This window comes from Pituophis catenifer, unplaced genomic scaffold (genome assembly GCF_029215685.1).
Source record: "Pituophis catenifer annectens isolate HBS135680 unplaced genomic scaffold, rPitCat1.0.hap2 SCAF_1, whole genome shotgun sequence".
Taxonomy (NCBI): Eukaryota; Metazoa; Chordata; class Lepidosauria; order Squamata; family Colubridae; genus Pituophis; species Pituophis catenifer.
Genome location: NW_027256881.1, coordinates 38,964,338 through 38,988,504, shown reverse-complemented (window position 1 = coordinate 38,988,504; position 24,167 = coordinate 38,964,338). Strand labels below are relative to the sequence as shown.

Here is a 24,167-nt window from a genome sequence, read left to right as displayed (position 1 = left end):
ACCTATTAGGTATAAAAGGGAAAAAAACAATGTGGTTGAAACTATTTTGATACAACTGATCTAATCTGGTTGCTCCTCAGATATGTTGGACTTCAACTCTCATTAATGTATTCCCAGCTGAAGGAAACATTTGGCTTCCACTTTCTTAGAACTGATGTTGTGCAAGTTTCTGAATCATCAAAGACACGGAAGCTTTGTCCAGGTGATATAATTAATTATCACAAGATTTTATATTCAGATTTCAGAATGCATAAAACAATTGCTCTGTTCAAAGGTGTAGCAGAGAAGTTTTAAAAATCTGTCCGAAAGCCACTGTAATTAACATTCTGTGTTCACTATCTGCTGAGTACACAAGTTGATTCATTCAACATAATTTTCACTCTGCTACACAGAAAGAGAAACGGTTTTTTAATATCTTCTACCGTCAAGTAAGATTGTTTAGCAAGTCCATCAAAGGGAGCCTGTAAAATTATACAGCAGCAAACAAGCTGGTATAAACATTGCCAAGAGAGGTGTAATATTTCCAAAGATTTCTGCACATGAAAGATGGATCAAAGTGTGCAGCAAATGCCAACAGAGGAGCTGCATTGTGAAGAGCAAAGCCAGCTGTGACACACTACATGTTTATATGTTTACATTAAAGTACAATAGCAGACACTTCTTATTGAACATGCAAGTAATTTGCATTGCCCATGGGAATAGCTCAGGAATCTGACTTTATGTCCCAAGACATTTTTTTCTTGTCATTGCTTACAGTCAATGTCTACAGATGATTAACTTTTTTCTAGGTATTTTTTGAAAGTAAACACTAGCTTCAAATTGTGACTTTTCCATCATAAATAAATGTGCAACCACAATGTTGTCTTTTGTGTATCTAATCTATAAAGAATTAGATGTTTCTACCAAGTCACCTTAGAAATGTATTAGTATTAAGCTTGTATTAATGCATCAGTGTACCTAAAAACACCTTGTTATGAAGAACTTAGCTTGATGAGAGTTGGGAAATGTAGGAAGTGTAGATTTTCTACTCCAACTGAAATTCCCTTATGTTTACTAATACTGAAGGAAACTCCAATGCAGCTATAACATACTGAAAATCAATCGAAAAACCAAACATAGGATTTCACACCAAAAAAATAAAGTAATAAATCCACTAAAGATAACACGTGATGATAGAAAATAAAATTTGCCTCAGATTGACAAAAGTAAACATGAAAATAAAAAGACATGAGAATGTCTCTTTTTGTAATATCTCTGGAGAATTCAAAAGCTTGCAGATTTTGTTTCATTTTGTTTGGTACAGTAAAAGTATTATTCAACTCTAGATTTTATTTTTGTGTTCTTTATAGACCAACATTTTTGGATTAAAAGCCATTATTACTTTTTTGAGATAGAAAAAAAATAATGAAAATGTAATAATCATATTGAGAAAAGCAATTTTCTTTTGCATTGAACTGTTGACTCCTGGCAATTGCCTGGACAAGCCCCTGCAGGTTTTTTGGCAATTTTCAGAAGTGGTTTTTCATTGTCTTCTGACTGAGAGAGAATGATTGGTCCACAGTCACCCAGCCGGCTTTGTGCTTAAGTGGGACTAGAATTCACTAGGTTCTTAGCCCAATGCATTATCCCCCGCACCAAACTTATTCTTGTGAAAAAAATGTACTTGTGCTTAATTGTACAATCATTTAAAAATACAGCTAGTCTTCAATGATGACTGTAATTAGGGCTGGGAATTGATCGCTGACAGTTGTGAAACAAAAAATAACAATTGTGCCTACTTATGACAGACATCCCTCCAGTTCTGGTTGTAGAAATAAGTCAATCACATGCAGTTGATAAGCACATCAAATGACCTCTATTTGCAGTCCTCCTGGTCCTTGAGCAGACTGTCAGGAGTTTAATTTTAGAGAACAGATGATACAAAGATAAAAATTAAATTGAAAATTATTTATATTTAATTCATATGTAGTACTATCTGGATCTATAGTTCCCAAGCTGTGCTCTGCAGTGTCACAGGATAGCATAGGATATTTTGAATTTTCAAGGGAAATATAACAGTACTCAACATCAGTCACACACCACGAGTCAGTAGCATGTGGGTGCTTTGAAAAAAACTTAGTGAAGCTCCAAGGGTGCTGTGAAGTGGGAAAGCTTAGGAACTTTGGTTCCAGACACTTAGTGGAAATCCTAGGAGCTCCACCCAAGGCTTTCAGATATCTTAAATATAATATTCTTCTCATTCCATTATATAGTTGTGAAACTTGAAATCAGAGACTATCTACTTTGATCTTCAAATCTATTTTTAAAGTACAGGAAAAACCTAATTATAAGCAGAGAAGCCCCAGAACAACTACTGTAGTGTAAAAATAATTAAAAATGTGTTGCCGTCTCTGGTTGTAATTTTAAGCATTATTAGGCAAACTAAGTCTATCAGAAGCCAAAGTAATTCTGCATAAAATTGAGACTATACTGTGAGAGAGACAGCACTCGTGATACCTTGACTTGGTAAATTGTAAGCCTGCACTTCACCGAAAAAGATGAACCAATATCTCCACAGTAATTCAGTTTAGGTCTGAAAAAAAATCCAGAAAGAATTTTAACCCTGGAAAAGCAAACTTAAAAAAAAGTAGATTCCTTCAACTAAAGTTCAACTTTTGGTGACTTTCATGGACTGAATCCATGCAGTTTTGTTCATAATATACAAACGATTTGCCACTTAATTTTTCCAGAATTTTTCTTCAACAATATAGTCAAGCATGCACCACAGGACTTTCCAGATATTCCTGCATCCAAGTACTAATCAGATCTGATCTTGGTTAGTTTCTGACACCAGTCAGTATTGGTTAGATGCTATTATCTAGCTAATTTCTATCTATCTTAGCCAAACAAGCTAAGCAATCTCAATAACATAACTATGATGAAATAATCAGTGTCTCTGTAGTTCTTTTTGAAATGCCACATGTACTAATGATGAACACCTTATAACTAATGTATATAAAATGCTACAAAGTTGAATTTAGAAAGTGAATACATTAAGCATTGTATGTTTCAATGGAAATAAATTTTGACTACAATATGTTGGACCAATGGGAAAAATATGTGGACCAAAGGACTGGAATATTCCTTGAACGATAACCTTAAAGAGAACTTTTATAAAATGACATACCTGCGGTATTTAACGCTAATTGATAAATTATCTAAAATGTACAAAGATCTTTTGAATGTTTGCCAGAAATATAAGTGTATGGAGGGTACTTTTTACCATACATGGTGGATGTGTTAGAAGGCAAATAAAGGTTTTATTTCAGAAGATCCTTAAAATGGACTTATAATGGAAACCAGAAGTTTTTCTTTAGGACTATTGGATAAAGAGAAGGAAAAAAAATTGAAACTTTGTTATTATGTATCTTGATGGCAGAAGAATCCCATATACTGTACTCAAAAATGGAAATGTCACACGACAAGATAAAATATTCAGAGATTGAAACCTTGGTCCAGGATACATAGAGAGGAATGCAGGCACCCAACTCTTGTACATTAAAAGGCCATTATTTCCACAGCAAGAACGTAGTCACACAAGTCAGACTGCAGCACACTTGTCCTGAAAGGAACAGGGGGGGAAATGTATAAATGGCATTATAAATATTTCAGACGCCTGAAAAAAATAAGGTATCAAGAGAAAAAGGCAATCTCTGTTACAACAGATGAAATAGTGAAAAGCTCCTGTAAATATAGGACTACCAGATGTGGGCTGCAAAAATCCAGATGATTAACAGAATGCAGCAAAATGTTACAAGCTTTTGTATCTTTGCTACCATCTAAAGATGGTCCGGATTTTGCAGCTCATATATAGCAGCCGTTCCTAAAGAAAAGGGAATTAATTCTAAAAGGGAATGTTCTGAATTGCAGCAAACTCTAGCTAGGGTATTTTAAAAATCTTGAAGTAAAGGCTGGCTGTCTTTTCCTGTGAGAAAAGGCCTGAAATGAAAGGCAAATTTGCAAAATTTGCAAACTGTAAGGAGCTTCTCTTGCCATTTTGCTCATCCTCTTCTGTTATATCTGTTCATTATATTCTGTTCATATTATATAATATGAAGAATGGTTTGAGTACAAAATGAAAGGCCAGATAGCTACCTCCAGGTGTTAATTCCTGGCTAAGGAATTCCATAATAAAATTTGCAGACATTGGCTGGATTCACACATTGTGCTAAATCATGTGTGCTTATAAATATTAAACAAACAATAGTCACAACATTTTAAGCCACAAACAGTGATATACAAATCACTTTATGACCTAGTATAATGTGTGAAACAAGTCAGAGACAACTGCTCCTCTTACAGGACACCACCTTTATTTTAATACTTTTCAGCAACTCCGCAAATATGTTTTGTCCAATAAGAGATTAATAGCAGAACTCATAAATGATTCATACATGAAACAAGCATGTGACCTCAGTCTGAAAATAAACTTTAGTTGACCACTTTGCACCTGGAGGTCCTTAGCTATCTCATTCCTTTCAATCCCTTGAAGAAACAGTGTTACATCACTCTGGACACCGAACAGAGATAATAAGTGCACTCTCTGGAACAGATATGGAGGGTCAGTGCAGAAACTAAATGAAACACAAATTATGCAAAAAATACCCTACATTTTTATTAAAAAACAAAAAACAAAACTTCGGAAAATGGTAAGCATGACTGGTATGTCCAGAAACTAATTTTGGGGATTGGAAGCATCAACAAAGATATCTGTATATGCTCCTCTTATTGAAATGACTGCAGAATTGATTCCTTACTGTAAGAACTTTAAAAAAAGAAACAGAAGAGAAACTCAATGCCCTTTATCCTGACAGAACCTTCATTCTCACTTCCTCTCAAATGAACTGTGTTCTGTTTAATAAGGAAGGACAGCAGTAAATGATTTTCACCCCCTAATAGAATGTACAAGTTAGAGACCTGTCCAATTACAGCCAAATCCAGGAATAAGGCAGGAAAATGAACTGCCACAGGTTCAGAGTGTTTTCATTTATGCTTTCCTTTTCATTTCTCTTTTTTCATCAATGTTGTCCGGCAAGTCAAAAGCGATGGGATAGGGAATTAATGAGGGCAGCAAACTCAGTTTCCAAAGACAAGTCACATAGACTATAGTCAGCAGCTCAACTGCATTGTCCACAGCACTTCTAATTTGACTGTTCGCCAAGGAATGCAAGTAACAAGCTGGCTTCCTGTACCTTGCCTTTGCTGAGGTGTAGTAACACTGAAGAATTCAGTTTCAGGTGACTATGATCATTGCCCATTTCTTCACTTCCCCTTCACAACAATATGGATCTTCTTGCAACCCCCATGGCCACCGCAATTCTCCGTAGTCCAAATACAAGCTTGCAAACCCACAAGACAAGTGTGGCTGGAACACGAGTCTGAAGATCCTACAGTTCATCTGGGTTGTGTGAAAGTGAAGCCAGCTTCTGATCATCATCATCATCTTCCTTTTCAGTCTGATCAGGTGACTCTAATGTGCTTGGTTGCGAGTTTTCTCTTTCTTGATCAGCCTTGGAGCGTTTTTTATTTTTTGAAGGCTTTTTTGCCTTGCCTTCCTTTTTCTTGGTCTTCTGCCCTGCATTTGCCATGTCTCCTTTTTTCCCAGTCCACGTTTCTGCCAGACAGCCTAGAAAAAAGACAAGAACAGTTCCTAAGATATCGTCAAACTGCCACTTCCCACTATCCTGACTTAAACATCACTATTTTTCTTTCTCTCTCAACCTTCACAATTTCCATTCAGTTTAAATTACTAGTTCCCGAGACCAGGGACTGTTGAGTTGATTCCAGGTTAATATTTCACAGAACTATTGTGAAGATGTGACATTTAGGAAAGACAGGACCTGCAAATGCTGTCAATTCTGGTAAATAGATCAAAGGTTAATACTAAGCATAGCAAAACTTTGCATTTATCTACAACTGAAACTATTAAAATTACACCCTGATTAAGTCACCTCTTCCTTTTAATTAATGAAATCTGCCTATGAATAAAATTGGCTTTCAATTCCATCCTTCTCAGACATAAAGTAATTTTAAAGTAAGAATTGTTAAATTAAAATTTAATTACATACCTCTTTTTCCTTAGCAACAAAAATGGGAAGCAGTTCTCAGTGACAGTCTTGGTTTTAAGGGTAATAATTTTTTTTAATATATGTTTTCATAAAGGTCTATAAAGGAAATTCATTAATTTATTCTAATTAATATGATTCACAAACACTAGAACTCTAGTGGCCAGCCAAATCTTAGAACCATTCTAATGTGCCAAAGAATTGGAATCGCACCCCTATATAAATCATGGTTTATTTTAATCAGTTTATGAATTTTAAAAATAGATTATTAAAAAAAAGAATTAAAAAAACTAAAACTAAATAAGCCACACTTTCTCTGATAGTTCTTGTTTCCTAACCAGAACACTTCCATTAAGTTAAAGAAAGGGGTTCCTATGATGGGCCTAGGCAGATTTGGCTACTCAGTTGTTTTAAAGGCTGAACTCAGCATAATTTTTTTGGGAGAAAGTATGTTGTTACCAATTTGGTTCCCTTTTCTGAAAGGAAGAGAGAGCTATCCATGGAATTAAATGGATTATTATTCCCATCTATTTTTATGTCTTTCATCCTGCCCCAAATGCAGAGCTTGACACTGCACAGAAAAACATGTTTCCCATCTGGGGGGCGGGGAGAGACGGGGTTGTGCTGCACAAGCATCCCTAAATCCCAGTTACCTGCATTAATCAATTCCATGAAAGGGAAACTTACTGGCATCCTTTCCTTTCAACACATGATTTGCACATAGAAACTGGGAAATATCTTCTTGTTGATGGTTTTTATACCAATCTTCAATCACATCTTCATATTCTTCCACCATTGTCTCGCACTAGCAGACAAAGTGAGAGGGAAACCATAATCATTACAGTACAACTCTTCAGAGAAAGCTACAAACCCAAGGTTTCACATCACATCTTTTCACATCCTGTAGGTAATTTCATTTGTTATAAAATAACTCTCCAGGTGCCTCAGAATCCTGTCACTGAAGAATAATAGAAACAGACCAAAAATAACAGAAGAGAAAGGAGTAGAGAAGTAACATTTTCAGTATTTTTAGAATTCTAGATTAACATTTTTTATCTCTTTTTTTGTAAAGCTGAATCTAAAAATGAATGCTAATGCCAATAAAGATGCAAAGGGTTAGGGCTTTGGAACCTAAGCACCTCAAAAAATGTCTTCTTTTTTCACTTAAATAATCTGTCAATACCCCTCCTCCACTATTTGATATATACAGATGTCTACATATGACAGGATCATTTTAGACAGCATCTATGTTTTAGAATAACGCCTCAGAATTGCTCTTCTGGCTCCTAAAAAACAGAGTCTAGGCAACAGATAGCTCAGCTATGTTAGGAAAGCATTTTGAGGCAAGAGATATGGTACAGTAACATCTTATTCCCGTTTTTCACTGCTTTTGTTGCGTAAGATTACTTGAAAGGAGAACTTCTTCCGTTTATGATAAGCCCCCCCCCCCATATACCCAGAAGGCCTCCAGTCTTTAGAAATATAATTTACATTTTTTCCCAAATGGCGATTGGCAGAATTAAAAGTAAAGACCTAGTAAATCACTGAAGCTTCAGCAGTCTCCCTCTGTAAATTTCTGTAAATTCTTTTGTAAATATTCAGATTAACATAAATTTTAGCTAATGAGATGCTTCATTATATTTTTTAAAAGTAACTGACCATTTAGAAACTTCTTTTTGGAGCCCCTCAGAGCCTCCCCGGATTACATCACATTGAAATTTTGAGGCAGAATAGCAATTATTGATGATATATTTTTTAGAAATGACTTAAGGTATATAAACACATTCAGCCGCATCCATTCTTCTGTGAATTAAAGCCTCAGTCCTCCAAACTGGAAAAGAGGTAGGTCCTACCCACTCCATGTTCCTGCAGCCCTGGAAGGCTAAAAATAGTAAATTCAAAGAAAGGGAAAACCTCAGGCAAAGTTACCTAACATCATGTGGAACTGGGTGAGTATATAAGAACTTTTTAAAAAAATAATAATAGTATAAAAATAAAGGTCCTTCAACCATCATACCTGTTTCTTAAGATCAGCCACTTCTGCAGAGGTTTCATTCCATAAATCATATGGAATGTCCATCACTACTTTTACTCCTTTGTGCACCAAGTTATGAAGAGTTGCAAAAGTCTCAGATATACCCTAAAATAGAGTGAATAAAAAATACTTTGAAAACATCAAGGCAGCCAACGTCAAAGGAAAGTGAGGAACAAGTAATGCAAGTTAATGCTTGTAAAAATTATGCAATAAATGCTAGAAGAATTCTAAGTTACAAACCTTTGCAAATCTGTTGCTTCCTGATCTTTCTTTGTGCAAATTGTACTCCAAAAGTCTCTTGCAGATGTTTTCTGTCACCTCGATAAATCGAATGTCCCTGCAGACAGAAAAGAATGCTGGGAAATTAAACAATATTTCTGGATGTCCACTATTTCAACTATGAAAATGAAAACTCAGTTTGCTTTAATTATGGAAGACAAATGACCAGTTTAATCATCCATTTGCTACCTCCAAGTTTTTTGTCTGCCAATGCTATGGCACTTTACTTCACAATTCATGTTTTAGCATTTTGCTTATACCTCAATGCATTCTCAGGATTCCTCTGTGAATCCTAAGGGACTAGCCAAAACAAAAACCTGTTGCATTTCTCAACAACCTTGTTCCACTTACGATTTTGTGTACTTGATTTTGGATCCCTTGCCATCCAGAAAGCCATATTTTGTGTCAATCACCTCCTTGGTCTTGCCAGTTTCATCGAAGGAAGTCTTCAGTTCCAAAGCAACATACTTGCAAACTAAATATAGTCAAAACTCAAAACAATTAGTAATGGTAATTGTGACTGCTGATCCGCTATATTACAAATGTTGCTCAATTTTCCACCATCTTATGGCAATGAACATACTGGAAAGCAGTACAGCTGTCTCACTACTCTATTTGCAAAACTTAATGATTCGCTATGCATGGATATAATGAAAATTCACATACACATAGTACTAAACTCTTTATACCAGAGCCACACTTTTGCAATTGGACAACAACAGAAATTCTTTACATAATAAAATAAAATATACATTCTCTGTTCCAATAAGCCCACAAAACTAGCTTTGCTGAACTCATTTTCTCAGTCTAAATCCAGTTTGATTTCTTTGCTACCTACTTCAGAAACCTTAAAAACTCACAACTATATCCTCATATTTCTTTCTGTTCCTCTTTTCTTTTTTACTCACCTGGCCCCATTTTAGTGACATTTTTTCAGTTCCTTTTTCCATTCTATTAATACCATAAATTTTTAAAATAAAACCCCCAGCCTCCTTTGAAAAACCACCATTTAATGGCTATCATTCACTATAGTAAGAAAGTCCTGTCACAGAATTTATTTTATTTACCAATATTTATATCCGGCCTACCCTTAAACACCCCAAGCAGCTAATAAGCTGCAATATAAAAAAACATGATGAGGATGTTATCCCATCATTCCCAGATTAAAATAATTTATTTTACACCTCCAAAATAACTTTGTAGCACTAATGCCATTACATTAATGATTACATTAGTTGCCTTGTGGTGAGATGGGCAGTAAACAAATGTAATAATAATACATTTGAACTATATATGCATGTCCTTATATTAGGAGTTTTTAAACACAATTACTCCCTACTCCCTATTCTGTTGCCTGCCCCATCCTGTAAATTATTGTACTATCTCACTATATGTCACTCTCATGATTACAACTTAAAAATACCTAGCAATTAGGAAAAAGTATTGATCTAAGTGCTGCAGGAGATAAATATATTACTATATATATATATATATATATATATATATATATATATATATATATATATATATATATATATATATATTAATTAATTATATTTCTATACCGCCTTTCTCCCGTAGTACTCAAGGCGGTGTACAGTCAAGAAAAATATAGACACACAAACATCATAAAATATCCAAACATTGTTTCACCTTCAGAGCAATGTAGCATTTTAAAGACTAGGACGTAATAAATACTGTAATTTTCGACAAAAATAAGACAAGACCGGTGCTCCATTCATATATATATATTATTATATTATATATATAACTGTTTTATGATGCATTTGTATCATCCTCCTAGCTGGACCTTACTAGACAAGAGTTTGCCTTGTTAAATAACTGCCGCTACAGATTTGAGACTTTTCACCCACTCCTTCCAGATCCCATCAGCGCCCCTCACTCCGTACTCCTGAATCCAAGCTCACCTTCGCATTTATTGGGTAATTTAACCCAGTCGCTGTCTTCAGCGACGGCTCCCCCCAGCCCAGCCGGAACCAGCAGTAAGACCAATAAAGCACCGACGCCCGGAACCCGCGAAGCCATCGAGGACCTCGACCTTAAGGTTGCCACGCCGCCACAGGCACAACAGCCCCACGAACTAATACTCACAACCCTCCCTCCGCTTCCGGGATCCTCCTCTTCCAATGTAACTATAACAACCAGCTATACCAACCAATTGCGGCCACAGTCGTGGCACGTTCCAACGGACGGCTCGGATTGCTTCACTTGCCAGCCAATCAAAGACTCACATAGCGCTCTCATTTCACCAATAAGCGTGCTTTGTCCTCCTCCTTCTACCCTTGAAGTGCTGCCCTCGTTACTCTCTGATTGGTCGGTCTGAATCGGTCCCTGTTTGTTACGCTCACCCCATTCGTTACAAAAGACGGAATGAATGGGTGGTGGAGGGAGGGGGGGGTGAAGTGCTTTTTCGTGATTGGGTCCAGGACATGTTGAATGATATAGTGCTGTACAGTAGTGAAGTTCGGTGTGCTTTTTTTTATATTATTCAGGTTTCCCTTTTATTCAAAATAGCAATAAAGAAGATGTGGATAGATGGGCCTTCCCTTGCTTCGTGCTTCTAACTAGATTTTGGCCTAAAAAAATTATAATGGAACTAAATGAGGATTCTGGGAGTTGTAGTTGAACATATCTGGCAGGCACTCTATTTGGAAATAGGCTCCAGACATTTTGCTGCTAAGGCTGAGCATATTATCACTTGATGATAACTCAAAAGGTAACCAAACATTTTGTATGTTATTAAGTTCAAGAACTTTATAAAGTCCTTATACAAACCTCATTATCAGGTTTGTACAATAATAAGATGAACTGAAGAAGCTTCTTGGATGAGAAGTGAAACGTCTTCAAAGAAAAACCAGAAAGTCAAGTTGCCTCTTGAAAAAGCACTTTTATTTATTGGTTCGATTTATATGCCGCCCTTTTCCGGAGACTCAGGGCAGCTTACAATGCGTTAAGCAATAGCCTTCATACTTTTGTATATACCTGCTTAGTAGGGCTTTTGGGCCCCCCAAGCGGTGTTCTTTTTTATACAAAATCAGCTTATTGCCCCCACAATCCGGGTCCTCATTTTACCTACCTCGAAAGGATAGAAGGCTGAGTCAACCTTGAGCCTGGTGAGATTTGAACTTACAGTAATTGCAGGCAACTGGTGTTACTTAACAGTGCTTTAGTCTGCTGCACCACCAAGGCTCTTGGGACAACCATGACCTGGATGACTGAGAGTCTCCATAGACAAACCTGATAATAGGTAACCTGTGGCCCTTCATATATTCCTGAATTACAGCTGCTCTTTCACTCATCACTGACAATGCTGGCTGGAGTTAGTGGAAATTAAAGCTGAGGTCATTTGGAAAGATGTAGGGGGCTCTCCCGTTATAGGCATGTAGCTATATTTGCACAAGATGCATACTCATAATTAATCTAGCCATCATTGATTTAATTAATCAAATTTACTGCCTTTGTATAAAACACTAAATTTTAATCTAATCATATTGACTGGATCTGCAGTCTGCTAAATTAAAATGTGATTAGCTGTTTTTGGATCCATTGTGTTGTGTAAAAGTATTTTGGATGTTGAGGAAAACTAAAAGTCAAAAGAGTTGTTCCATAAGGTTGTAGCACTAAAACTGGAATTTCTCTATGCCACAATTAAATAGGTTACTATTCTACAGTTACCACATGTGTAAACTTTAGGTTTCCTAATCTGGAGATGCCTGCCCTCAGTTCATTTTTGTAACTCTTCATTTGTCATATTACAATACAAATGATAACAAATAGTTGTCGACCTACTTATCTTTGACACTGTATCTGGCAGCATGCAGTCATAGTAACTGGGTCACAGCAGTTGGGAATATGGAATTTCATGCACTTTCTCCAGGAAATGCCTGGCATTTCATAAGCTACTGCACTATTGCACTAAGATAATGTTAGAAAGGAGTCTTAATATTTAAATTGAGCTCCTTCCCTGTTGGCAGGAGAGACAGTAGTGAGGGTAAAGGAGGAAAATGGAAAGAAGGGGAAAAAAAACCTAGCAGTGTGCCAAGTCCTGATCCACACAAAAATTTGCTCCTCTCGTTTCAGTTGCCACTACCTGTTTTGTCATTTTTCCTTCCACCTGTTTCCTTTCAATAATCTCCATGTTTACAGTACTCTAAGGATACTTTCTAGCAACCTGTTTTCCTTCCTTCTCCTACAGGTGCATAATAGGCAGAAGATAAGATGCCAATGGGAGAACTAAAAAGGATTTCATTCCCTTCTCCATTTCCCCAATTTTTAGGATGCTCCCTGCAAAATGGCTCATGAAAAGAAAAACACCTCAAGCAAGGACATCAAAGCCTTTATTGAGAGAAAAAAAAAGCACCAATGAACAAAGCAACCATCTCTACCCCAGGAGACTAAGGGACCCACAGAATGGAGAAAGGGGGATGCTGGCTGGGAAATTCTGGGAGTTGAAGTCCATACATCTTAGAGTTGCTGAGATTGAGAAACACTGCCTTAATGTGTGTGTGTGTGTTCATCTTTTTTCAAACTTCCACACAAGCCTGAAAAAAATATGATGCTTTAATGAATCATAAATTATTTAATAAATGATTAAGGCAGCACATTTTAAATTCTTACATTGCATTAATTCCAACATGGAATCAGTCCAACGTGTCTTGAGGCCGTGAAATGCAGAGTTCTCAGTGATTGAAAGTTTTGTCAAAGATTGCCTTCATCATCCAGTTGCTGGAACTTGGGAATTAATGACTAGATACTTTCTTATGATTGTGGAATTCTGAATGGACATCACAAAACGATAGGATTGGAAGTGATCTCAAGGGTGCTGTAATCTACCTTGTGCTATTCATAGCATATCTGATAAACAGATGTCCAATTTCAGTTCATTGCTATTTGAAGCAGTCTGATCCAGATTCCTTGAAGCATTTCATGCATTTTAAAAATAGTATTAGCAGTTCTTTTCATTTTTTTAAAATAATTTGAGTTTATAGTAACAATGCACTACAGTTTTGCTTATCTTTTGTAAAGGATGCAGCAGGTCATCAGTACATTAAACATTAGGAACTTGAACAGCAAAGTTCTGATGGCCAGAAGATGTACTTCTTGTGTGCGATTATGCAGAATTTCAGTAGACATCTGTTCCTCCACTACAATAAAAAGCAAACAAGAACCATATTATTGAGCAATATTTGTAGCATACTCAGACATTTTTGGTCCTGATGTTCTCAAATGAAACATTCGGTGCTTTTATTAGCTATTTCTTTGAACTTACTTTAAACTACAAATTCAGAACTAGGAAGTATTACTGTACAGTAAACTGAATGTGTGTCACTACAGTTTTACAAGTCATTTGCTCTGTTGGTTGAAAAATCAATATTATTTTAATCTGCTTCAGCTATTTTTGTCACATAGAAATCATGTAAATAAAAATATAGTATTAAGACATGTAACATTCTGATAACATTCTGTGAATTAGTTAAATCTCCTCAATTGGTTTTATTTGGAATTATTTATTTATTTATTCAATTTCCATAGCCTCCCAACTCAACCAAGTGATTCCGGGCAGCTTACAATTTTAAAATTATAAAACAATTAAAAAAACATTAAAATGATTAAACATCCACTCAATAAGTACAAATAAGTACAGTCACTCAAGTAACCCAGTATCAAGCTACATAAGGCTTTAAAGGTGATAAGCACCTTGAATTACACCCAGAAGCACACTGGCAGGTAGTGCAGCTCATGGAATAGTGGTGCCACTTGTGCCATGTAGTTTGCACCATTTATTACTCTTGCAGCCACATTTCCACCAGTTGGGAAGTTTCTGAATGCTCTAGAAGAGCAGCCTTTCTGTTGTCTGAGAAAAGATAGATCACAATAACAATGATCAAATGAATGGCCCATTAAAAAAAATGATCAAATGAAGCAAAGTAACTCCCCTCTGGAAACTGACTAACTACTTGGAAAATAAGGAAATATTCTGTGTTTACCTCCTTGACTTTCATACAGACATAGATCATCCATATGTTGCTCCTCTGGAAAAAAAAAGGAAGTATGAAACATTAGTTTCTTGAATTGTTAAAGCTTCCAAGTAATTCATGTCTTTAGTAAAGTTAATGAACAGATTGATTTTAACAGAGTTCTCTTCATCTAGGTTTTAGGACTTCTGTGGAGAAGAGATTGTGTTTTACATAATATTTATGCAAAAATATTGAAAATTCAGAAGACTTCACAAACTTTTAAGCACCCACTTCAGTTATTAGAGATAACTGATATATCTATTGCTGGCCTGGCCAACCCTAATAAAATTGTTATTTATTTACATGGGGCCAGCATGCACAAATTAATTTACCTTATTTTGAGAAGCAAAGCCCCAGTGTATTTGGTTTTTGCTTGTTTTGTGAATTCAGGAGCACTTGTAAGCAATAATTTTATGACTCAGCATGACAGGCTAAAGTAGCCAACTCTGTTTTATTTAATAAACAATTATTAAATCAGAATTAATCCAATTTATGAATAATTGCCATAATATAATTTAATGTAATTTTTTACACTTAAATATTTCTCTCCCCCTTTGATAAATACCAGAGATTTGTAGAGAAGTAGTGTTCCATATTCTTGAGTTTTGATTTTGTGCAACCGAGCAAATAACAATATTCCATGATTCAAATTCTTTGCTGGGTATGGAAATGTGTGCGATTGTGCTGAAAGAGCCATCTTCTTCCTTGAAAATGCCGTAAGTATAAGAGTCCAACATGCTCCCATTTCCATTGGAAAACCAAATGACTCCCAGTGACTTCTCTGAGAAGTCGTTCACCAAACATACAAACAGGGTCTTTCTTTCACCATTTATTTCCAGATAGAGTGGTGGTGTCAGAGTTGAAAATAGACCTAAGGAGTAGTGACCTGTTATCCAAAGAAATGGTTTATTAGAAAGATGCATGCACAAAATTAGTTTAGAAGACTGTTTTCCCCTACAGAAATAATAGTGCATTATTAAGATTATTGTTGTTTTTTGAGGTTCACTGGGATTTATCTCTTTTTCCATAAAAATATAGTTCCTTTCCATCTCCTTGTGCGGTCACTTTTCTCCAATCACAGAATTTTACAGGTCTTCCAACACCATTCTCTTATTTATGTAACTCACCTATGTTTTTCCAATTGTTTTTCTTTTTTTCCAAAGAAGTTCTGAAAATTTTACTCACATGTCAGAAGCTGGAGAACTGCAATGATCAAGAGATGTCCAAATGGCCTCCAGGCCAAATTCACTTGGAAAGCCCACAGCATCATTTCAAGGAACAAGGATGCTTCTGAAAATGTGTGTTTGTAACTGACAAACTCAACTGAAGTTCTTTCTGACCACCGTTTTCCTTTCCCATTGGTAACAGCTGCACAGCTGCTTGGCAAAAACCACAAGGTTTTTGCTTAAGTCACTCTCCTTTTTACTATTTTCAAAATGGCTTCTCTTTGTATTGCCATTGCCACAAACAGTGGCAATGGCAATTTTGCACCAGTATTAAAAAGTAACTATCTGAAGCATGAAGAGATGATATGAACACCTGTACATGTCCCCCTCACATTTATTTATTGGTTTTAACATGTCAAACTGTCCCTGGACAGCATATATATTGATATATATATGTACCATCAAGCCATTTTTTATTCTTAGTGATCACACAGATGGATTTTCTCCATGACAATTTGTCCCTAACCTGGTTTTCCTACTGTGTATTTGTCATCACTGTAAATTGGTCCATCCAGCTGGCTGCTAGTCATCCTTCTCTTCTTTCTTTCCTCCTTTCCTAGCATTAGAGTCTTTTATAGAGAGCTAGATATCTGCATAATATATCCAAAGTAGGATAATTTGAGCCTGGTCATTTGTGCCTCAAGTAAGAACTTGGGGTTAATTTATTCAGTGATCTATTACTTTGTTTTCTTGGCTGTCCACATATTCTCAGGAATCTTCTCCAACACCCAAATTCAAAAGCATCAATACTTTTCAATCAATACCTATCTTGCTTCTTCAAAGTCCACAGTACCATATATACTCACACCCCCAGATTTTTTTAAAAGGCAAAGTGTAATTAGCATCTCTCACAAGTTTTAGAACATGTTAAAATCTATTGGGAGAAATAAGGAAGACAAGTGGAGCAGGTTTTATAACTCTTTAAAGCTAACAAACTTTCTTGAGTCAGACTCAATGTCTTCGGTTTCAAGGAACATTGTCTTGAAATAGGCAATATGTAGACATTATTGGTGAGAGTCATAAATACAGGGAATGCTAAAAAGTGACCAGATTTGTTAATGGTAATTTCTTAGGTAATTCTGTCCTTGACCAATCCATTTTCAACAATGGCTGTCAATTTAATTCTCCTGTGTCACTATTGTCAAGACATTTAATAGTGTAGTCTGTGGTCCATTAATATACTAATCTAGTTTGAAATGCTACAATATTCTTGGTGGCTTTTGCAAAGAAGTAACTCAGTTAAAAGTAAAGCCAAGTCAGCTGTGCTACTTGTGACTTCATGAATTATTTATTCATTTTATATAGCTGTCCATTCCATATTTGTGACTCTGGGATATTTAGAATTAAAACATAAAGAGTACAAAAGTTATAAAGCAAATTTACAAATAATCCAAATTGAATATATCTGTGAACTGTAGTTTAGAGATAACTGATGTGAGCTGTAATATAAATCAACCATCTGGGCAAATATGAAAGTAGTTTTCCACTGCTGCCTTCTGGATTATTTTTTTTTTTTTTGCATTTTTTAAAAACCTGCAACTTTGATAGTATTTCTTGCTTTCTCATCCAAGTTCTAAGCAGGACTCATCCCACTTGCCTTTTCACACCAGACTACCTCTCTGGAAATTCATATGAAGTGTAAATTAGGGATAAACTCAGCATTTTTTTTCAAACCTGACAACTTTTAAAATGTGTGGACTTCAACTCCCAATGCTGGCTGGGGAATTCTGGGAATTGAAATCCATACTTCTCAGAATTGCCAAGTTTGAAAAACACTGAGTTAAACTTATGAATCTCAGACCTGGGCTGGCAAAAATCCGGGTGGCCCTCCCGCAGTCATTTAGTACAGTGGTCACCAACCAGTGGTCCATGGACCACTGGTGGTCCGCAATAAAATTTTGGTGGTCCGCAGAAACATTATTTGCATTTTTATATTGCGCTAAATACTATTTATCTTTTTAAAAAAATCATATTAGTGGTCCGCGGGATTTAAAATTATGAATTTAGTGGTCCCTGAGGTCCAAAAGGCTGGTGACCCCTGGTTTAGTATATCTTTCAAAGGTTGGCCAAATACGCTTCGATTTCTGCCCAGTGTCATAGGCCTTCAGAGGAAAGAAATCCTTATTTCTCGTTAACGAAAGAGGCCCGGGAATCGAATAGCGCCCAGTTGCAAGCTGTGGTATTTCCCCGCTAACAAATCCATCTTGGTACGGCCTGTCCTCATTCCCCCTCCTGGCCGCTTTCATTGTAACTTCCGGAAAACCAGAAGGGTTTCGTAAAGCGGGCGGGATTTCGCTTTGGGGGAAAATGGTTTGGCATTGAAGGTCCTTTTTCCCGGAGCCTCTTTCTGAAATGGGTAAGGCGGAGGAAGGGGGACGGGGCGTTGCTTTTGGGCAGACTGGACGGGAAAGATCTGGCCGATGCGTGGATCTGTAGGGGAACAGGACGGCTTCTCTGGCTCTTTGAAGTTCCCGGGCTTTTAGGAAGCGCTGCTTTGCAGTAAATACACTATCACGACACGGGGAGGGGTGGGGGTGGGGAAGCGCACCCACACTATGCAGTAAACACACTATTCACAACACGGGGTGGGGGTAGCGGTCCCTGAAGGAAATGGTACCAGCATGTTCAGCCTGAAAGTCCGGGGAGCTGTCGCTCTTTGGAAGCCCCAAACAAAAGCGATCACAAAGAAGGTGGCAGGCCGAGTCCTCCGCTCCGTTTCCCACGAATTACGGGGAAATCCGCCCAGGATTGCTAAATGTATATGACCCTCCAAAATGAAGGAGTGATTCAACGACAGAGCCCGGGAGGGACTACTTGGGAATAATAAGCCTTTTCACAGGCGGCTGGCTGTTCATTCTCAGGGCTGAGGGTGGGAGGACAGGTGCGGGCAAAGGTGATTCTTCCCTCTCGCCCCCCGTGTTTAGGGACGCGCCTGAGGTTGCCTCCTTTCCACTAATGACCGGGTGATCAGTGTTGTGGATTAGCTTTCCGAAGAATGGAATCTGCTGTAGCTGAGACCGCAGGTGGATTTCCCAGGGCAGGAAGCGAGGAAGAGGGACAGAATAGCCCTGCCGACCCACCTCCTGCTCCAGATACCTCTGTGTCGTTTTCAGAAATCCTTCATCTGGTCCAAAGTGGACAGGACATCCCTGGACTCCAGAAGCTAAATATCTCTGCCACGAATGGGAGTCCAACACCATCTCAGATGACTCAGAAACCGAAGCCTTGGGAGAGAAAAGCATGAGGAAGTTGCGGAGTTGGAAACTTGAATGGGAGATTTAGCACTCTATTGGATATTAAATAAATATGCAATATAAACTCTTGGCCTCTCAAGTTTCTAAAAGGATTGAGTGTACTGTTAAAAATAAAACTTTGTTTCCATGAAAGCCAATATCCAAAGATGATTTCTGTGTTGTGATATATTCATATTTGCATGTATTTCTTTCACATTCTTTTGCTAGATATAGGTGAGACAAGAACCTAAAAGTTTCCAATCTTAACTCTACTCAAATTTCTCGCTTAATCGTAATGTGGTTTCTTTAGTTTTGGCTTAGTGTGATGTGTGAAGCGAAATGAATCACTTATTTCACAGACCATGGCTTATAAAAATAATTGAAATACATTGAATTAAATATAACTGTAAATATTTGAGTTTAGTTTGGTCTCAAAATATATGACATTGATAGCAAAAATAGATAATGTGTGACCTGCCAGATGGAGCCCAACCAATATTCCCACCATTTTGAGCATATTTGACCGGGGCCAAAAGAAGAAATTAAAGTACAGCAGCTAGTAGTTTTCCTTCACTTGCTAAATAAAGGTTCACAGGGGAGGTGAATGCTATAAACATAAAGTCTCAGGATTGTGAGATTGTAGTGGTGTATATATGTGTGTGTTTAATTAAAAAAAATGTAATAAACTTTTTGAAAGAAAAGTAATAAGCGAAAAAGTGCAAAGAAATAAATAGAAAAAAGTTATATAGAAGCAACTTCTGGTTTTAACAATAATTATAAGTATGTTTATATTTTACTGTATGGTTGTAACATAAATTCTTTCCGTAGTCTATTCTTTCTTAAACCCATAAATCACAAGTTCATTTTTTCCCCAGTAAAAAGTCCATAGCAAGTTTCCAGTACTAATAAATGTAGATATTGTCCTTCCATTAACCAAACAAGTCAAGTTTGTCATCTCAGTTAATTTTGTCATCTTCAGCAACCATTCTTCTGTTGTGGGTATTTCAAAGTTCATTTTTGTGCAAATAATAATCTTGCAGCAGTTATACATAATAACAATCTTGCTTAATTTCTTGAAATTGCCATTCAATTACAAGTTGTTGCTTGCCTGGTTTCAAGTGACATGGTGAAATGAAAAAGATTTTTCATTGTGTCCCAAAGGTGCTTTTTCAAGAGGTAACTGGACTTTCTGGTGATTGTTTTTTTTAAGACGTTTAACTTCTCATCCAAGAAGCTTCTTCAGTTCTGAGAAAAAACAAGAAAAACCAGAAAGTCCAGTTGCCTCTTGAAAAAGCTTCTTTGGGACAACCATGACCTGGATGACTGAGAATCTCCATAGACATGTTTCATTGTGGTTTGTTAATTCACGATTTATTAAAGGAGTGTTGGGACAATATATTTAAGGGAGAAAAGGAAGATATAAGTATGTGGATACAATACAATCAAGGCTCTTCATAAGTAATTAACTTTTCCCAATGAGTATCTTCCCGACGTAGTGGGTTATAGCTCTCCAATTTACTAGATAGTACCAATTTTGGAAGATGGCTAATTTAACATATTTACAGTGGTTCCTTGGTACTCAACTGCTTTGAAATTCATAGAATTTGGTACTCAATGCATTTTGATGTGAACATTATTTGTTTGATACTCAACACAAGCTAGAATATGTCATGTTGGCTGCCTTGTGACTCACTACATTATTCCTTATGGGGAAAATTGCTTTTGGTACTCATTGCACCTGGAAGTAATTAACAATGTGTACCAAGTTACTACTGTACTTACAACTGATTTTTTTTTTCAAACACTTGTCTACAAAGCTTTTTTTAAAAAGAAGTATCAGCTTAAATTGAAAATTAGCAAGGAGTGCTGAAGAATTAAAACCCTAAAACAGTGTCTAGCTGTTAACATCTTTTAAGCCACAAAATCAGCCTCTGCTTGTTGCAAGCAAGCGTGCACCTGAATAGTTGTGTTCTGCAGTTTAACCAAAAGTCATGTGTCACAACTTGTGGAAGTGCACCTGCTGTTGATGCTGTATTACTAAGTGGCTACATATAAAATGCTGATGGTTGGCAAGGCAGCTTTTTATTTCCCTAAATCTGTTTTCCTCTGTTGATGCCTATTAAAATTTGGAGAGGTTACTAATGAGATGCAAAGTTGGTCCTCTTTATAAAGCATAGTTAGTTGTACTAAATCATGATTGTCTGATTATGGTATAGTGAGTAACCTGTAACTGGACAGATTTTCAGAAAATGCTCGGCAGCAAATCATAGTTTATAAACTGTCTGGCTTTAAATATGATGCACTAAGCCCGTGATGGCGAACCTATGGCACGCGTGCCACAGGTGGCACGCGGAGCCATATCTGCAGGCACACGAGCCATTGCCCTAGCTCAGCTCCAGCATGCATGCATGTGCTGGTCAGCTGATTTTTGGCTGGCCCACTCCACCCCTCCCCTCCCAGGAATCTCCACATGGCCCGTTTTGGATGCCAGGTAAGTACAGGGCTCGCATGGAGGCTCTGGAAGGGTGTTTTTGGCCTCCAGAGTGGGGGGAAGGCCGTTTTCGCCTTCCCCAGGCTCCAGGAAAGCCTCTGGAGCCTGGAGAGAGTGAAAAATGGGCCTTATGGTCCTACCGGAAGTTGGGAAATGGGCCATTTCTGACCTCCGGAGGCTTCAGGGAGGCCTGCCAAGCCCCAAATGGGGTGCGTGGGGGGGGGGTGTTGTGAGCACATGCGTGCGGCGGGCATTGAATTATGGGTTTCGGCACATGCGCGCGCACAAGCCCCCCGTGCTCCCTCCTCTTTTGGCACGTGATGGCAAAAAGGTTAGCCATCATTGCACTAAGCTATTTGGCTTTGGGTTAGTGTGCTATATAAACCCATCCTAAATTTTGCCATGTCTACTTTATTCCTCTTATATAGGAAAACCAAAAGGCACATTTTATGATTAGGGGAGAAAAACACATTGCCTATTGGAACAACAGATTCTTCAATAATTCATACTACTAAGCCCATGTTGTGTAAGACATTTGGGAAAACAATGATACAGAAGTTTGAATAATGTTGGGTGAAATAACATCTTGAATTGCAAGACTGGTGAAAGCTTATGACAATCATTGTAATGGCCAGATGCCCCTCTCATTTGCCATCCATTAAACATTTTCTCTTCCTGTACTTATAGGTTAGGACACTGTTTCTCAACCTTTGCAACTTTAAGATACGTGGACTTCAACTTTCAGAATGCTAGTTGGGCAATTCTGGGAATGAAAGTTTACACATCTTCAAGTTGCTAAGATTGAGAAATATTGAGTCCTGTTCCTTAATGCATGTAATGCATGTCCTTAATGGACATGCCCATGTAATTTTCTTGCAATGAGAGTGATTGCTATGGTGTTCAGTCTTTAGACTTTTTTAAAAAAATCCCAGTCTAAACTAAACTAGCAGCTGTGCAGTTTCCTGGTGATCCTATGAGGTCCAAAGCCACTTAAGCTTTTTCAAAATCAGTCAAGGTTGGCTAATCCTACCTTTTGTTGGGATTGTTTATGCAAATAGCATTGTCATTATTAGGGACTTGCAGTTTCTGTTCTCCATATACTGTTTACAGCAAAATACTGATTTTTTAAAAGATATGCAAATTTGAACACAGGTGGTGTTGATGTAATTTCTGGATAAGGTGCTCTCAAGTTTCCTATTCCAAGCAATATAATGTCTGTGTTCAAATGTCACAGTAATGAAAGAGGCTTAGTCTATTAACTATTATTAAATATTAAAGAGGCTTTAATATTAAAGAGGCTACAATGTTACAGATTGTTCATTAACTTGACTGTTTATAAGGAAAAAAGCAAGACAATGGTTGCTGATTTTTTTGTTCACATGCGATTTAGATGCTTAACTAGTTTTGAGATGTAGAAATGTTCCTTTGGTGAGATGAGAACAGAAAAAGCTTCCTTGGCTTAAACTGAATTGGCACAAGGCTGCATTCAATTTATTTTTGATACACGTACCAATTGTTATTTCTCTCTATACTGTTCTTCCTCTACTTTGATCCAGAAGTAGAAGATGGGCAGCAATGTAGGACTCAAAGATCACTTCATCTTAGGACCTTTCTCCTAGTGAGAACAACAATGGATTAGCTAAATCGAATGTGTGAATGTGGGTGTCATGAATCAGTAAAAGGTTCTTTGGGGCTGTCAGCCTTGAGTTAAATTTGAGCTTATTGGTGACATTAATGACTGCACAATGTCACTAATAATGACAAAATGCTGTTTGGATAAATCATCCCAACAGAAGGTACATAGGATTAGCCAACCTTGACTGATTTTGAAAAAGCTTAAGTGAAACAGATACTATAATAATTCCAGGAACGTTACTTTATTGTGATAAGTTATAACAACAGAATATTGAATGCTTGTCTGCCCCACCTTATACAAGACAGAATCAAGGCAGAGCTATTTTTCTGTCACATGCTTTCCACTTTGCTGGAACTGAGTTGCTGTTTCACTCCTTTTAGGGTTCCTTTCTTCCAAGATGATCTCTACATTCCTTTACCAAAGCCAATCTAGGTCCGATCATTGTCCAAGCTGCTTTACCCACAGTAGTTTTTGTCTTTGATTTGGAGGTAAAGTGCCCTCAAAGAACTGCATCCAGTCTACTAAATGTGTATCTGTTAACTCCATGTTTTACTGTATTTTGAAGTATGCTATCTGTACATTAAGGAGGAAAATATTTAGGTATAAGATTGCATCAATCTTCAGCCTTTTGATAATCTCTGCATTTATGTGCACTGTGAAAAATGTCATGTAAAAACAGATTACCATGGGTAAAAGTATATTTACAACATACTTTCCATAAGAATGAAACCTGCAGCCATTTTAACGTTACTAAATACTTGTGATTTGGGATACAATTTAGGATAAGAAGCTATGAAGTTAAGACCAAAGTCCCATAATTGAAACTGTTGCCTTGGCTATAGATAAGAGTACTAATGGTCAAATGTATGTGGTGAAATAGAGAGAGTAGATCCTGAATTTATGTTTTTATTTTTCTTTTCTCCTGATCCAGTCAATTTTACATTGGTTCAGATGTCAAAAACAGATATTACTGAAGCAATAAAATATTCAATTTCTGACTTTCTAGAAATCTGACTAATAATTCATTTTAATCACAACCTCACTGAGGAACACAAATTGTTTGCCAATCATATCTTTTTAAATCTTTGGTTTTTACCTTCTAGCTGTCTGTATATGCCAGGCTCA

General features: G+C 37.0%; 2 protein-coding genes across 3 annotated transcripts; both read right to left on the bottom strand.

The window, feature by feature from the left end:
• Nucleotides 1-3,372: 3,372 nt before the first annotated feature.
• On the bottom strand, nucleotides 3,373-10,547 carry CNPY3 (canopy FGF signaling regulator 3). Of its 2 annotated transcripts, XR_011600671.1 has the most exons (7): nucleotides 10,347-10,547; nucleotides 8,770-8,893; nucleotides 8,380-8,476; nucleotides 8,122-8,244; nucleotides 6,792-6,909; nucleotides 5,232-5,665; nucleotides 3,373-3,601 (listed from the first exon to the last, which is right to left on the bottom strand). XR_011600671.1 is itself a non-coding variant. In XM_070948159.1 (6 exons), exons 1-6 carry the CDS (start codon nucleotides 10,462-10,464, stop codon nucleotides 5,427-5,429), a joined length of 819 nt encoding a protein of 272 aa, XP_070804260.1. In that variant the 5' UTR covers nucleotides 10,465-10,547; the 3' UTR covers nucleotides 4,556-5,426. The 2 variants fall into 2 exon arrangements, 1 of the variants encoding a protein (XP_070804260.1); XM_070948159.1 differs by lacking the exon at nucleotides 3,373-3,601 and having other exon boundaries at nucleotides 4,556-5,665.
• A 2,902-nt stretch (nucleotides 10,548-13,449) lies between these two features.
• PTCRA (pre T cell antigen receptor alpha) lies at nucleotides 13,450-15,270 on the bottom strand. The gene is made up of 3 exons (XM_070957200.1): nucleotides 15,022-15,270; nucleotides 14,427-14,471; nucleotides 13,450-13,583 (listed from the first exon to the last, which is right to left on the bottom strand). The coding sequence occupies exons 1-3, from the start codon at nucleotides 15,191-15,193 to the stop codon at nucleotides 13,450-13,452; spliced, it is 351 nt and encodes a 116-aa protein (XP_070813301.1). The 5' UTR covers nucleotides 15,194-15,270.
• Nucleotides 15,271-24,167: the final 8,897 nt, after the last annotated feature.